General features: G+C 41.5%; 1 protein-coding gene across 3 annotated transcripts in view; it reads left to right on the top strand.

The window, feature by feature from the left end:
• The window catches only part of daam2 (dishevelled associated activator of morphogenesis 2), an 85,629-nt gene that overhangs the window by 36,455 nt on the left and 33,269 nt on the right, over positions 1 to 15,905 (top strand). For all 3 annotated transcript variants that reach the window (XM_029493105.1, XM_029493106.1, XM_029493107.1), the window contains exons 3-4: positions 4,765 to 4,854; positions 14,315 to 14,389. In XM_029493105.1, the coding sequence (XP_029348965.1) occupies positions 4,765 to 4,854; positions 14,315 to 14,389 (165 nt within the window). The remainder of the gene's footprint in view (positions 1 to 4,764; positions 4,855 to 14,314; positions 14,390 to 15,905) is intronic.

The raw sequence follows: 15,905 nt of genomic DNA on the forward strand, positions 1-15,905 counted from the left end.
TTTTCAGCACTTTCTTTTGAAAGTTGAGCTTTGGAAGATTGATCTTCAGTTAAAAAACAGACAGATTGCTGTGGAGGTAAATTGGGTACAACTCATTGCATATAGATGTACCGTTAACTCCTCACAAAGATGCAACTGCTGGCTTTGGTGACTCTGAGCCAGATGTCCTGCATTGTTAACTCATAGGGAGACTTATGAAATTATAACCTTTTAGAAACCTTTAGCAAATTTGATATTTATATGCACTCCTGAATAAGTCACAAAGCAATGCAAAAGAGATGGCTGGCTACCCTTTGCATGTATCTTGAGAAGCGAATCTTGCAGAATAAGCACGAGTGGGATTCATCTTTGGTTCCCCCGTTTAAACACTGTGAAATGGGAAAGTCTGAAGAATAAAGTTCATTCCAAGTCTGCCATAAACATATATGAAAGCCTTGTGTGCTTGATAATGAACTCAAAAAACCCATGGAAATGAACCTGGAAGCAATCGCCACTGATTTAAAAACAGCGAACAAACACCACATCACAGGGCCTAATGGATCGCATCAATTAAACTACACATTTGCATCTGGCCGCAGAATTTCCTGACAGCAAATGTGCTGCAGTTCTGGGTTCTGTTTTTTTTTTTTCGGATCTCACTGCAGCAGTTTCTTTCCACCAGTATTTCAAAGCACCCGTACATAGTTGATATATATATATAGGCCATGTGTGAAGATTGGCAGCACTTCAAGAACAATGACAACTTTATTTTGTTTATCAAGGCAGTCCCCTGCTAATAACATTTTGTCATCAAACTCAGAGTTGCACTTGGGAAACCAATTGCAGGATTTGTTTCTTCAAAGAGAAAGAAAAGTGTGAGGTTGTTTGGGGACAAGAAGACTGGCATATACATGTCTTGACACGTTTTCAATGGTCAGGGTCAGCTATGCAATTCTACTGACCCACTAAAGACAAAACTTTTCGGAATATTGAGAAGAAAACACGTAAGCAGGCATGGTGGAGAATTTACAGTTTTCCAAGAAAACAGTTCCAGAAAAAGAAGGAAAGTTGCTAAGCGTGCCTCCGACTGTATTTGTTTGCATCCAGCACAGGTAGCAAATGAATCCTGACTCCTAAGTCCCTCAGGCTTTCTCTGAAGGCACGGCCCAGTATTTCAGCCATCTGTAGCAGAGATGGGATATAATGCACTGCACATTTAGCCAAATTGCCACAAATGAATCAGATCCACTGGGCCAACATCTGGCAAGTTCACCATGAGCAGACCGTCTGTGTGTTCTCTCTGCCCTCGGTTTCTATCCACTGGACCTGGCTGTTTGTCTGTTTGGAGCCTCATTCCTTGCTGTTCTGTTTTGTAATATGGAAGGAGTTGAATCCCACCAAAGAGTTGCTGTCCAGTTTCCTTTGTTCACATCAACCTGTGGTATCCACTCCATGGCTTTTGATAACTGTTTTAGTAGCATGTTCTTAAAAACGTGATGGCAAAATAAACCACTCTCAAGCTTCATTATGTTCCCAGGAAACCTTGACTATGTAAAACATAAATCCTAGCTTAATGTTCCCTCCTGTATGACTTTCAAGCCCAATGCAAATCAAAAATGTGTTGCATAACAAGAGAGAATGGAAATGTTCTCCGCCTTCTGAGCCACTGGGAGTGAGTTTTCTCCAGTGTACACCCTGGGATGCACCGTCTTCCCTTTCTTTTTCCATCCCCCCTTCCTTTGAATTTGCCTGGCTTCCAATTTCTAATACTCTTTTCCTACCTCTGTAGTGAGGCCAGCTTGTACAGTCCTCAGCCAAACCTATCCTGGGGCTGGTCAAGCTGAATGCGGCCGAGTTGCGAGGCGGCAGGCTAGCAACAGCTACTGACTGACTCATCAAAGAGTGGACACTATGAGTCATCCAAATGCTGCAAAATGGTGTGAGACCAGAGTGTGTGTGTGTGTGTGTGGGGGGGATTTTTAACCGTTAAATCCATTCTTACCAAATCACAAGAATAAGAAGTTGGTCTTGGTCTTTATTGTGGTTGTGGCTGTGATTCATAGTCAGCCCACGCTTTCTGCAAAAAATTCCAGGACTAGTTGTGATGTTAGGCTGACACATGCACACACACGCACACAGAAAGAGAAACTCACTGAGTGGTGTTTGGGTCAATAATGGCAGCTACAGCTTCCTGTGAGTCCCAAGAGACCTCATATGACTTCCTGCCATCTTGCCTGCCTTTCGTCCGGCTTCCTTTCTCATCCAGAGACTGAGGCTGCTGCAGATATGCATGTATGTATGTATATGTGTGTGTGTGTGTGTGTGTGTGTGTGTGTGTGTGTATGTATATATATATATATATATATATATATATATATATATATATATATATATATAAACAGAGTTTGTCTGTGCGTTCTTGCTGTAAGTACAATGTGCAATGTGAGGGTCACTGTAAAAATGAATGAATGAATGGTTGGTGAAGATGCTAGCTAGCTAACAGTTCATGTCTGAGGAGATGGTAAATTCATACGTAACACAAACTGCACAAAACATTTGCTGGGCAAGTGTGCACAAATAAGGCAGGAAAAAAATATATACACATTTAACTTCACTCATGCTGTAACTTAACTGTTCAGCTGCTCAGGCTAAGGACATCTTGCCTCCAACTCTTGTATTGCCAACATATCTTTTGAATTATCCAAGCGCATATGAGAAGCCCACCGGTCTTGAGAAGCAGGAAATTGTGTGACAGTCTGCAGCAGACCTGACAGTCAGAGCTCACAGCCATGTGTGCCCATTTTCAATTTGTAACATTATTCGATAGGAAGTTCTGGACAGAATATGAAAGTGAGGGCTCAGCCGACCTAGGTGTGTGTTTTCTTCTTTCTTGAGCAGCAGGTGGAACAATATTAGCTTTGGTTTATATAAATTCCCAACTGAAGCGTGCTGGTGTAGGAGGATGGAGGCACATCAAGAGGAGGATTATACACAACGAAGCAAAATGTGGTTTTGTTTTGGAAGACTGAGACGGAGGCTGAGGGTTTTTTGAGGGGTGTTACTACGGTCATGAGGAGAGGCCATGTGATACGGATGTGGTATTGGAGCACAGTGTGAAGGCGGAGGGTGGCACGTTGATGCTGGATAAAAATGGTGGGATATTGCATAACTGGAAAGTGAAAAGTCCTATGGCTGGCATGACAGGAGCATTCCTCCACCCACCCAATGTCCTCATCTTCAACTTCATCCTTGCGCTCCTTCAAATGCAAACTCGTGTCTTCTACCTGAAAGTAACTGAATGATACATGCAGTTCGCATTTACAATTCTCTGCATCAGTTCTTAGCCCAGGCTGCCGCCTTGAATCATTATATAATAATTTATCAATTTCTATAAAAGGGCACCTTTTTTTAAAAAAAGAAAACAAGGTACAGGTTTATCTTACCTAAACTGTCGAAGACACCGGAATCCTCTTTTCATTCCTTGTGTATCTCGCCCTCTCACATAATACTCTGCCCTATGAAGCCTTAAATTGGGAGGCTTAAGGGGAAGAGAGAAGACAAAGGAGCATAGAAAACAACTACTGGGCTCATTTCCCATGTGGTTGAAATCCAGGGGTCTCAGTCTCACTGATTGCCCCAGGAACCCCCAAGTATCTGCTCTTCCAAACAGCAGCAGTTTAGATGACAAGTGGGCGACAGTCCAGAGATGAGTTTGCTTCTAGGCCTCCGTTTCTATGCTGAGGGATGTGGAGTGAGGATTGTGTTGTGAGCCAAAGCTTGGATCTGTAAAGAGTGAAGTGCAGACAGGGAGAGTGAAAGAGAATGAGAGACAGAGGGTCAGTATTCAGCTGATATGTAACGGCTGGGTTTGTACTTGACAGTCAACAAATAACGGCAGCATGCTGTTTATTGTATCAGGTGATGTGGACCCCTGCTGGACGGGAGTCTGTGTGGAAAGCTGCTGATGGTTATCCCATTGAAAGGACAGGGTGAGGGATGATGTCATTCTTCATAGTGTCGGATGCTTGGAATGTGGATCACTTCAGACTCCCCTCCAGCTGCCCCCAACCCAGTTCAAATGAATGGATGAAAACAAATCCTGTGAATCTACTGGTCGGCTTTGAGGGGCCCCACCTCTGGCAGTGGTAGCCATCCTCTGTCTGGGAGGCCCTGGGGGGCCCTGCACTTCTGGCTGACGTCATGTTAGCAAAACCATTATGATGAGATTAGTGTGAGCCTGTCCAAAAAGCCATGGCACCATAGTATCTCAGCCTCTCCTTGATTTTGTTTTTGTGCTTGTCCGTATGCAGGACCACATAGTTCTTTTATTCACCACCTTCTTCTTTTTCTATTCATGCATCTCTTTTTCTTCAACCCTGATTTATCCATTGCTCTTTTCCAAGACTTTACTTTTCCTCCCTGGCATACTCATTTCCTGGGTTCATATGCATTTCAAAAGCTGCAGGAGGTTCCTTGTTACCAAGATGAAGAATTGCAAAGAGCAGAAGAGTGAATATCAAAACACTGCTCTGTAATCTGTGAAGCCCAATCCTCAGCTAGGTAGTGGGAAGACTGGAAGAGTATAGATCATTGGCACTCCCAGTGGTCTATAGTTATTACCAAAATCTGAACAAGCATGATTTCTACATTACATTCTTTTCTATCTAGCACTTGATATTTATGTTTGTTTGTCTTGTTTTTTTTCCTTGATAAAACATCTTCTGCACTGTTGTTTTAATTATCAAATTGAATATACCGTTTCAACAGCCTGCATTGTCATTTTAGGATGAACTGGATCTGACGGATAAGAACAGAGAGGCCATGTTTGCTCTGCCTGATGAGAAGAAGTGGCAAATTTACTGCAGCAAGAAAAAGGTGAGTTGCTTTCCTCTGAACTTTTATCAAACATCATTTCTTGTGACTGGCTACCTGGACTTACAGTTCAGAGCTAGCCTGTTAGCAGAGAATGTAGTTGAAGGCCGGCCTATAACCAAGACCCAGTTTGAATCATCTCGGTCTGTGCTAACGTAAATATTGTGCAAATACAATATGTATTACAACAACTGCATGCAGAGAATACTTTCTGAATGCTGTAATATGTTGGTTGTTGTACGTGCACATAAATCGCCCACATGTAAACAATGCCGGGTACAGAATCGGCTCTTGTTTCAAGACCCCCTCCCCACGTTGGTAAAAGCAATTTCTTCGTGCTGTTAAAGAATCATCAACATACCATGGAAGCACTCAAAAATTTTGGTTAGTCCTCTCTTTCACCCCTCTCCTCTCGCCAAAATATCTTCAATTCTCCTCGTACCCTTCAGGGTGTCTCTCCACAACAACTCTGGTCTCATTTTGTGGTCAAATATCCACCAGGAAATGACATTGTGCTTGGAGAAAAAGAGGAATTCAGTTCCCCCTTGCTCAAAAGCAAATTGAATAAAGAGTCATAAACCCTCCCTTGTGTCCTATTGCTAATTTGTTTGTTGGCTGAGGGTTTTATGTTGGGAATCGGAAGAGAATCAAACCCCTCCTTCCAATCTGCATGGCATGCAGGCTCAGCTTAGCTGATGTGATGTACTCTGGCAGCCTTTTTAAAAAGCAGTAAACACACATCCCCTTTGTGTGCGTGAATTTGTGTGCACCTGCATTTGAAAAAGTTTGTACTTTTATCCAGGCCAGTATTGGGTTACGAGGAAAAAGAATAGAATTGGGATCGTGTTGTTTAGAGGGATGTCAAGGGGAGGATGGAAGCTGGAGCAATACATCAGTTAACAATGAAATGAAGTAAGAGTAGAAATAAAACAGGAGGAAGATACGATCTTTGTTTTAATACGTTATGATAACTGAAAGACTTGCAATGTGCTATCTCTCCTGAATACATTGCATATTATCAAAGGGGATTGGATTGATGGCAGAATGTGCATTAGCATATGTGAAGCCTCACAAAAGCCCCAAGTTCAGTAACACTAAAATATCAATTGTTGAATATCTCACTGAAGCAGCCACAGATGTTTATAAGGACTCTTTGTGCTGTAGCAGAAGGTAGCAGAAACAAAATTTTGGCAGCAGCCTAGGTATATTGGAACCAAAATGGTTTGCAGTATGTACCTAAACCGGGTTCAGAGGTAGGATATATTAGTTTGTCGTTCCTCCTTCATCTTTCCCAGTCAGAAATCATTTCCTCTAAGACGAAGGTAAAAAAAAAAAAAAAAAAAAAAAACCAACTATGTGTCTAGGCCAGGAAATGGAGAGCAAAACTAGGGTAACAGTGCCGAGCGGAAAGCCAAAGGAAAAACCAAACAAACCCCTCATTCATGGATGAAGGCGGTGTAATGGAGAATGAGGAAAAAAACAACTGGCAAGCAAATTTGGATAATAACCTGCATGTCTGTGTGTGAAAATGTTGGCAGGAAGACATGAATACTGTCCTCCTGCATACAGACATAAACGATATATTTTGGAAAAAAACGCACATGCAGGTTATTCAAACTCACACACTTTCACACACACCAAACAATACTTAGCCTGTGTTCCTGAGAAGATGGTGGACAGTGATTTGAATGGGGAGCAGTGGACAGCAGAGTTTTCCCTCAGCCCTTTCTGTCAGCAGCGAACACTGGTTTCGTTGTTTCCTATGCAGCCATGCGACTGCTCCAGTTGCTCTGGTTAGATAACACTCAGAGGGAGCCACCAAGGTAAGGGACAAGCTAAACTTGGTTTGCTTGCAAAACAAACTAGCCAACACATTCACTGCAAACCTTTTGACAGTTAGCGAGTCAATTTTACCAAAGTCCAAGAAAGATTACGTGTTCCAATTCTGGTTGTTTTTACCTTTTCACATTAACTGAAAAACAAAATACTTCCCTGTGGGTAGAAAAATTGATACAAAAGTGCACCTTTGTTCTAACCCAAAATGAACTCCCAGCTTTTTGAAAACTCTTTTTTTTTTTTTTTTTTTAAACACCTATTTTTTAATTTGGTTGGCACCATCTTTTTTTCTTTTTTTTTTTTTTTTAAGTGAATCTCAAACGAACTTGGCTGTTCTACTCATCATGTTATGATTTGCCAATTCAGGGTTAGGGTTAGATTGGAGCATTTTTATATTTTAGTTTTTGTCAAAGCTCAAACATGTACTGTAAGTATTTGTTGGAAAGCTGACTGCCACAGCAGTTTAAGAGTTGCACAGCAGAGGATTGTGGTGTTTATTGCAACTTCTGCAATACCTGCTGCCTTAGCTCCACAGCTGCACCTGCTCACCAGGGCTGGTCCTATCTGTGTAGCTTTCAGCTTGGATAGTAGATGAGCCATGTAGCCAGTCAGCTGGTGAGACAGGAGGAGACTGCTAGTTCTACCTGAAAAGTGTCTGAAACAGCATTATCTGCAATCTGTAAGGGCAATGATTCCATTAGCAGTGAAGTAAACATCAGGATCTAATAATCATAAAATATAATATCATATATTTGACCATGCTAATTGTTCTGCGTGTAATGGGACTCTTACTTGAAGGTTGATGTGAAATTCTTTTCACTCTTGTGTGGCATTTCTGTTACTGCTACTGTAGAAACAAGTGGGTAGCATTTACCGGCCTGAGAGGAGCGGTTTAACGGTTTAGAGAGTTTGGTGAATGCTCGTACCAATGAGCCTAACAGAAAAAACAAACCAGTCAGCAGTGATGTAAGAGCATTAGTCTAACTCTGGCCCCTGTACCATGACCAAACAGAAGATCTTGTCCAGGCCTTCAGACTATACATAAATCTACCATATCTGCACTTGTAATCACTGCCACCCAGTCAGATGTGTGTGTGGATGTTGGTGTGGGTGTGTGAGCGCAAGAGGATGTGCAAGGCAGACAGAGGACTTTGGTCTTGGTGAGCATGAAAATGGAGTGAAGGTTGTCTGAGTGTGCAACACAGATTGCATAGTGTGTTGCTTTCCTGCCTGTATGTATGTATGTATGTATGTGTGTGTGTGTGTGTGTGTATGCTTGTTTTTGCAAGCATGACTTGCATTCAGCAGCCCCCAGGTAAAGAACATGATGTAACATCTAATGACACCTGATAATTGTGTTCAGTGCTGCTAGCCAAACAGGGTCTTCTGACTCGTATTAGTAATGCTCCAGTGACCACGCACACACACACACACACACACACACACACACACACACACACACACACACACACACACACAGGGATTTCAGATTTCAAGTAATCACACAACACAACACAGCCCTGTATTGGTACCAAAACACTGAACATAAACATAACACACACACATTTGCCACACGTTTTCTTCGTCTCAGGTGCTGCATGTTGAATGTGAACACGAGCTGGCTGATGCTATATGTGTACCTCCTACATTGCCTCTCCTAAAGCAGCACAAGCATATGTCTTCAGTTATTGGCCACGTGCTTCATCCCCATCATTTAAACTGATGTGACCCTGGGCAAAGAGTTTTGCTTGAACATGTGCTAAAACTTGTGTAATGGCAGCTGCCTGCAAGACATGGCAAGCGTTACATAATCATCCAGAATTCAATATCCTGTCCATTTCCTGCCTCTGTAGGTGAGACTTTATATCCCAGCTTCCATAGATAAATATTCCCTACAGAGAGATTGGTTCTTTGGAATGTCGGACAGTCTCCCTCATTGCACATACGGGGATATATGTGGTGACAGCTGGAGCTAAGAATATGGAGAAAAATATTGACTTATATGACAGCAAATGCATCCCGATTTCTAGCCATAACAAAGTACAGTCCTATTGGCTGGACAGTCCACGCACTGCTTTCTCGACTGTACTGCACAGGATGTGGAGGACTTGATCCATGCACCTGGAGTATTTCAAAACAGTTATACCTTTGTTTCACACATGCACACACACATGTTTCACAAGACAGCTGAGATGGGCCTCATAATTTAAAAGCTCATCAAAGTTTCATCTGTCACTCTCTGTGTTACAGCAATTAGTTATCTTCAGTCACTTTACACGATGACATTCTCATTCATCATGCAACATTGTCAGGGAGGCTTCTGACCGGACCCACTTTCATCATCTGGCCTGAAACTATGGCCTCTAAAATATGTGTACAATCATACAATGAACTCTCTTAAGTGACAGCAAGATCAAGGAATCCTGAAACACATAATCCACCACAGAATTCTGATCAGAACAAGACTCAGCCTCTTCTCCAAGAGCCTTCAACCACCAGACAAAATATGCCTAAAATGCATTGATAAATGGAAACCAGAGCATTATTTGTCTCTGTCGCTCAATTATTTCTTAAGTTGTCCCGTAAATGAAATGGAAATGTCGTGTTCCATAATACCAGCCATGTTTGGTTTTGCCTGATATGACCAATTGGTTATTTAGCAGGTTAGTTGCTGGTTATTTTTGTTGCTTAACAAGTTGGCTTAACAAGATTTATTATCAACCATTGACGTCAATAATCAACTGTGCATTACATATAGTAGGGAATAAAGAGAAACTCAAAAGACTTATGATCTGCAAATGAACAGCTGGCTGGTAATTGGAAGAGCTACATAAGGAGTACTAACATCTGTTTACTCATCAGTCAAGATGAAATGGGAGTTCAGCATCAAATCTCATTCTTTTAGTCAGTGAGAGCTGTCTGTAGTAGACTGTAACATCAATATTTTATTAGAATGCTAACCAGAGAGCTCGCCATCCAGCTCATCACTTTCTGATAATGACTCACTATACCCTTCAGTCACCCCTGAAGTCATACAGTAGCTGCTCACATGGTGGATTATAACCTCCAGTGTTATGAAGACAACAACGGTTAAAATTGCCAACCGATGATCACCATAACGGTTTACATAATGAATGAAAATGTTCAGTGGTGTAAAAAGCCTCTGAAAAAGAACAGCTTTTTCTTGCCAGATACAAATAAAAATGTGTCTAACTGGGCATATATAGTCGATCTAGTGAAGATATCTCATTTGTTTATGAAGTGGTCTCTGAATATAGGGCATTTTGTCCAGTATTGCGCCGTTTGCCAGTGCTCTCACGTGTTGCATGGCTCCTGAGAGTCCCAGCATCAGAGCCAGGGTCCTCCCCCCCGGGCCTCTCTGAGCAAATGGGAACATGGAAGTGTTGAAGCCCAACCAGAACTCGCATTGGAATTTGGAGACCTCGTGGAAAGATGTCACTGATAACTAATGTATAAAATGAGAAGAGTTGAACTCCATTTGATGGAGGGTTTGGGTTAGGCTGGTTGCAGATGTCAGCAGAGAGCTGGACTCAGCACAGCAGCAAAGCATTATTTCTTTTTACCCTCCTCAAATTAAAATGCAATTGAAGCGAAGTATAAGCAGTAGAAGTCACCCGCTGCACGTATTTAACCAATGCCAATGAAGCACTTTGGCTTTCTTCCCTATGTTGCTGCTGAAACAGTACATGTACTGTACGCTGTATGTGTGGATTCCTACAGCATGTGGGCTCAGTTGTCATTGTCAGCAAAACTTTTTGGGAGGTAAGAAATCTTTGACACAGTCTTGTTACTTGACAACAGCAGTGCCAAAATATGTAATTTCATCCATCCTTTCAACAGGTGCCCCTGTAAATGCAGTAGCCTGCCAAATACACAGGGAAATATTGTTGAACTCTGGCTTCGGTTAGGTATTTGGGGCTTCGCAGAAACAATATATCCCCCAGCAGATGTTCATAACATGAGGAGCACCTTAGAGAAATATAGCTGATACAACGTTGGGGATTCCTGTCTTCCTTTGCTGCAGCCTAGACTGTAAATCATATTTACTGTCACCAGACATGAGGAATGTATAGCATGGTGCGAGTGTGTAATTTCTGTAATAGAATGACAGGCTTGACCCTAAACTGTCGCGGTGGAGCATGCGACTGGAATGTTTCCACCCGAAGGACCTTAGGTTTGAGGAGGCCTGAGCACCTTAGTTCAGCGGTTTCCTTTAAATGTGTAAACATGCAGACATTTACAAACTCTCCAGACCAGGCTCCACTTTATGGACTCCAGCTTCTTATCGGGACATTTTAATACCAGTCATCAACTGTGATTAACTTCCAGAAAGGTTTGATTAAGAAATAACTTAACATCACGTCAGCCCTTGGAAATTTCATTTAAAAAGCGAATATTCAGGAAGTGTGTGTACAGATATGACTCGGAACCCCAAAACAAACCTCATTTTGTAATAATTTTTTCATTTGTCCCAAAACAAGAGGATAATTACAGTACTTTACTTCAGCTCATGAAACTGCCAGGGTAAATGTTGCATTGGGCTCGACATGTTTTTGAAGGCGTGTGGGCGGCTGCAACTTTTTTTTTTTTTCGAGGGGCCAGAAAAAGGCAGTTAAGTTGTTAATCTCAACGTCAGGATCTGTCTGGCACTGCATCCTGAGTGTGTCAGCAGTATAGTGGAAAACACAACCTGAATAGTACAGTGAACTCTATTGTTTTTGTTTTAGTTTAGCCATTTAGCCTCTGGCACAGCGTTGCAAATCAGAAACAATGGTCATTACATGGGCTGAAATAGTCAATCGCCTGAGCCAGAAATCTGTTGTGAAACTTGAGTATGTATGACTCTTAAACCAGCGGATTTGCTCTTTCTGGCGCTCACGTTTATATACAAGTTCATTTAGTTACTGAAGATGAGGGGATTTTAATGTCTGTGGACAGTCAATTCAATTTTTAATTAACAAAAAGGTCAGTTTTTGCTGTGTTGTGCCACCATGTCAATATTGATGTAATGTTATGGAAATAAAGGGATTGGATTGCATAAAATATTGATTTTCCACGTCAAGAAGGAACACAGAGCAATTCTATGAGCTCTTGCTGCAGCATGGATGCCCTCTTTGTAAATGAAGTATGTAAAGTACTTCATGAAAGTCATATAAACTCTCAGAGCTTAATTTGTCCTCGGTGGTTACTCTTGGTTATGTGTTATATTTATAGTGTGCTAATTGTTTTAGGCAGATATGCTGCCATTGAGTATGTTGCTCATTTTAACAGGTTCTTTCAGGTGTTGGCTAACTCAACTCAGTTGACTCAAGCCTCAACAGCTTAATTTTTTTTCCGCTTACTTTTTCTGACCTGAGCAGAAAGCATGGCTGACTGACTGACCGTATGATAGGGGTATGCCACTGTGTAGCCAGTTCTGTCCCCACGTTTGGCAATCTGTTTGAACAATTTGGCGTGTACAAATACGGCATCATCCTACATCATTATCCTACTTTGCACTTTTCGCCTAAATTTGTTTACTTTTCTAAACCATAATTTTTTATTCTTTTTTTTTTTTTCACCCATAGAAGCACCTAATGACAGATCGACAACTTTCTGAGTACACCTTACCTTTTCTATGTAAAGGACAGTCAACTGTCTGGGCAACATTACCAGTTTTTGCTTTCCAGTTAACAATGTGGCATTTGAAATTGTTGTAAATGAGCTTCTAATGTTCTCTCTTAGTAATTTTAAATATACATGTAGCCAAAACCCCAGCACAGTCTTTAAATTACGTTTGGACATTCTGTCCAGGAATGTGTTGTTCATCAGATTAGCCTTTTTGAAGCAATGTGAAAATGGGGTGAATGTGACGATTGATTAACATGCAGTCTTGACCATATCAAAATTGTCCCATTTTCTTTGGTAAGAAACAGAACATATATAACACAAAGGTCATTCCACTCAATAAAGATGAACAAACTAGCTTCCAGGGAGGGCTGGTGATGGTCACATACACACACTGAAATAGAATATTTAGCTGCAAGACTAAAAGTGCATCCATCTTATAAAAAGTTGAGACACCTTGCGGTGTTAAGCTCTGAGAACAAATGCAGACCAAAAAAGGGAGAGGGGAAGAAAAACATATATTAAAGCGAACAGCTTCATTGGAAATTTGGCTAAATTCAAATACTGTAAACAGGAAGGGCTGAAACTGGCTGGAATTAGACAGAATGCAAACGGCCTGCAGCATGATCACCATAACACGAACCCTGTCTTGTTGAATTATTCCATTTTTGAGATATTATGAGAGTCAAAAGACACTTAAAGCTTTGGCACAGAATGACTCTCTCACCTCACAAAACTACCCCAGTATACCACAACTTTTCCACCTCTCGCTCCCTTGACATGCACACAGTAACAAGAACAACAGGAACGCTCCACTGGTGCTTTCAGCTAAACAAGACCAGATGTGAGCAAGGGACACGGTCTCTGTATTCCCCTGTGCCTTGGTTGCTGGTGGTATCATGCTTCCTTGGATTGGTCAGAACAAATTGATTTCAGACTGAGCTATTTGAAAACTATTGTGGAGTGCACTTTATACCTCAAGGCAGTCATTCCTTTTCTTTCTTACTCTGTGAAATAGAGGCAAAGTTGAGTGAGCAGGCTGAGATGTTGTGACCCAGTTGTTACAGACCGGACTGCCTGGTCCATTAGTCTTCATGTGGACATGAAGTTAAAGTAGCAGACAGACAGATGAAGCGATGAATGTGAAGTGTTATGGAAATCAAGTGAAGTAAATAAGTCCCCTTTACAGTAAACAGAAGTCAAAGAGCCACAGCAACCCACAGAGGCTGAAGTGTTCCTTACAATTCACTAGCACAAGTTGGATGTAATGAGCAACATGAAAAACAGACAGTGTTGCAACTGGAAAGGCATGGTCACCTGGAGACCATAAATGTCAGGTGTTGGCCCATTACATTTAGATGTTTCTGGTGCACAAGAAGTTCTGGCCTGATCTTACAGAGAGTGGAAAGGCCATAGGGTTACCAGGAACATAAATATTCACAGCAGATTCCAAATAAATCCCCAATTTTTATTTATTTATTTTTATTTCTTGTCATGGCCTGAAGTTCCAATACGGCTCTCCAGGAAAGGTCAGGATATCATCAAAATCATGAGGAGTCTTCCCCTGAGGGAAATACTGCACCAATTCCAGAATCGCTGTTAAATAGATCTGGTGTTGTGTTTATCGACGGCCATCGCTCTAAGTTACAAAAACAATTCAGCAATCAGTTATGTTGGCAGGATTAAAGGGGGGGCAGGGGACACTGTTTTATATACATAACTTATCTGTCACGCTACAATCATTATTACCATGTATACATCTTCAGAATGAATAACTTTTAAATCTGCATATTTGCAGTACAATCCATGTCTGAGCAACAACTCATACAGCTGCCATGTCATCTGAAAACGCTGTTTGCTGAACCACTTGATACATCAGATGCGATGCAGACTTCTGACAGTGTTTGGGGACAAAGGAAGATGCAGTGGGTTTCAGAATGTAATATAACTGTCAATGCTCCCCGTGTTTGATTCAGTCTGTCTTCATGTTCATGCACAGGAACAAGAGGACCCCAACAAGCTGGCCACCAGCTGGCCGGACTACTACATAGACCGCATCAACTCCATGGCTGCTGTAAGTCAAACTTGTCTATTCCCCTCTACTGAATATTGCTTGCCAGCTTTGTTCAGCTGTAACGATATATTTCACTTCAGGCTCCTCGGAGGCCCCAGTCATTCTCCCTCACATTTCTCTCCTCGCTTGCTTTTTGTCATCTCCCCGCTGACTGCTTGTTATGTGTACATGACCACATTCCTTCGCTGTGACCTCAGCATTCATACACACTGTGATGACAAACAGGCTCTTTAGATGCTCAGCAGTTAAGTCAGTGTGAATGACTGTCGGAGAGACTGAGCAGGGCCAAGATGGCAAAAATAATTATTTGCAGCTTGAATGGCTCCCAATATAAATCTGCACCGTGATGGAGTTACCTGTCTACAACAGTGATCTCAGTGCCGTTCTTTACAGTTACAACTGTCTATCTATTGTGTTATCTGGTTATACTTTTGACCCCTGACCTCTCAACCTGAGTCTGGGTGACAAGTAGGCTCCCAAATGTTTGGAGATCATAAAATGAGACATTTCAGGAGCTCCTCTTAAAGGACGACACATAGTCATGAAATTTAGCTACTAGCAAGTTACTGGTGGAGACAGTCTTGAAGGCTGCAGCAGCAGCTCCTCACATCAGTTACAGAGCCAAGCAGGCCAGCACTACATGCATTTACAGGTATGAGCAGATAAACTGATCATAATTTCAACAGGCCACTTTTTTATGCAGCCAAAATACAGTGGCATTTAATGTGTTTATTGCCACTTTGTAGGCCTTTTTGCCAAACACTTCTTGTGTTAACAATCCATGTGGAAGGCTGCTATTTTTACAGCTGTTTTTGTTTATCGTCTACACTTCAGGGATGGGAGGGAGCTACTTCTGAAGTCTGCGCTCGTACCTGAGCTTAGTGTTGAAGTCTGGAAAAACAATTTTTCTAACATTTTCCTAAAGGGCAAACATACACACACACACACACACACACACACACACATGCACACAAACACAAACACCACAAACACATGAACACACACACATACACAGAATTTTTTTTTCATGAAGTTGGGGGAAAGTTTTGATTTGTTAGCCGACCAGAATTTTATATCTGCCAGGGCTGAAGCAGTACATCTCTGCTTTTATGCATCACATTTTCTTTTACTAAATCTGCTGCAAAGCACACTGAGCCAAACCATTTGTATGTAGTGTGCTGAAAAGAATATAGGGCTTTAAAATGCTGACATTTTCATATAACGAGTAAAATTGAAATACTTCCACTTTCTTCCAGTGTCAGTGTGAATCATTGCACTATTGCTGTGTGAAAGCTTGTTTCAAAGAAAAGGTTAAAACAAATTGATTTATATTGGAACCAAGAAAGATTCTATTACATCATTGACTGAATTGGTTGGGTTTCAACAAAAAAATTCTGATTTTTATGATTCTATAGAAGGTTAAACTATTTGAAGAAAGATCAGTTTTGCAGTTTTTTTTTTCCCCCTTTTGGACAAGTGAACTCTTGTTCAAGTCCCTTTTTGAACAGGGTCTACC

Source organism: Echeneis naucrates, chromosome 22, assembly GCF_900963305.1.
Source record: "Echeneis naucrates chromosome 22, fEcheNa1.1, whole genome shotgun sequence".
Taxonomy (NCBI): domain Eukaryota; kingdom Metazoa; phylum Chordata; class Actinopteri; order Carangiformes; family Echeneidae; genus Echeneis; species Echeneis naucrates.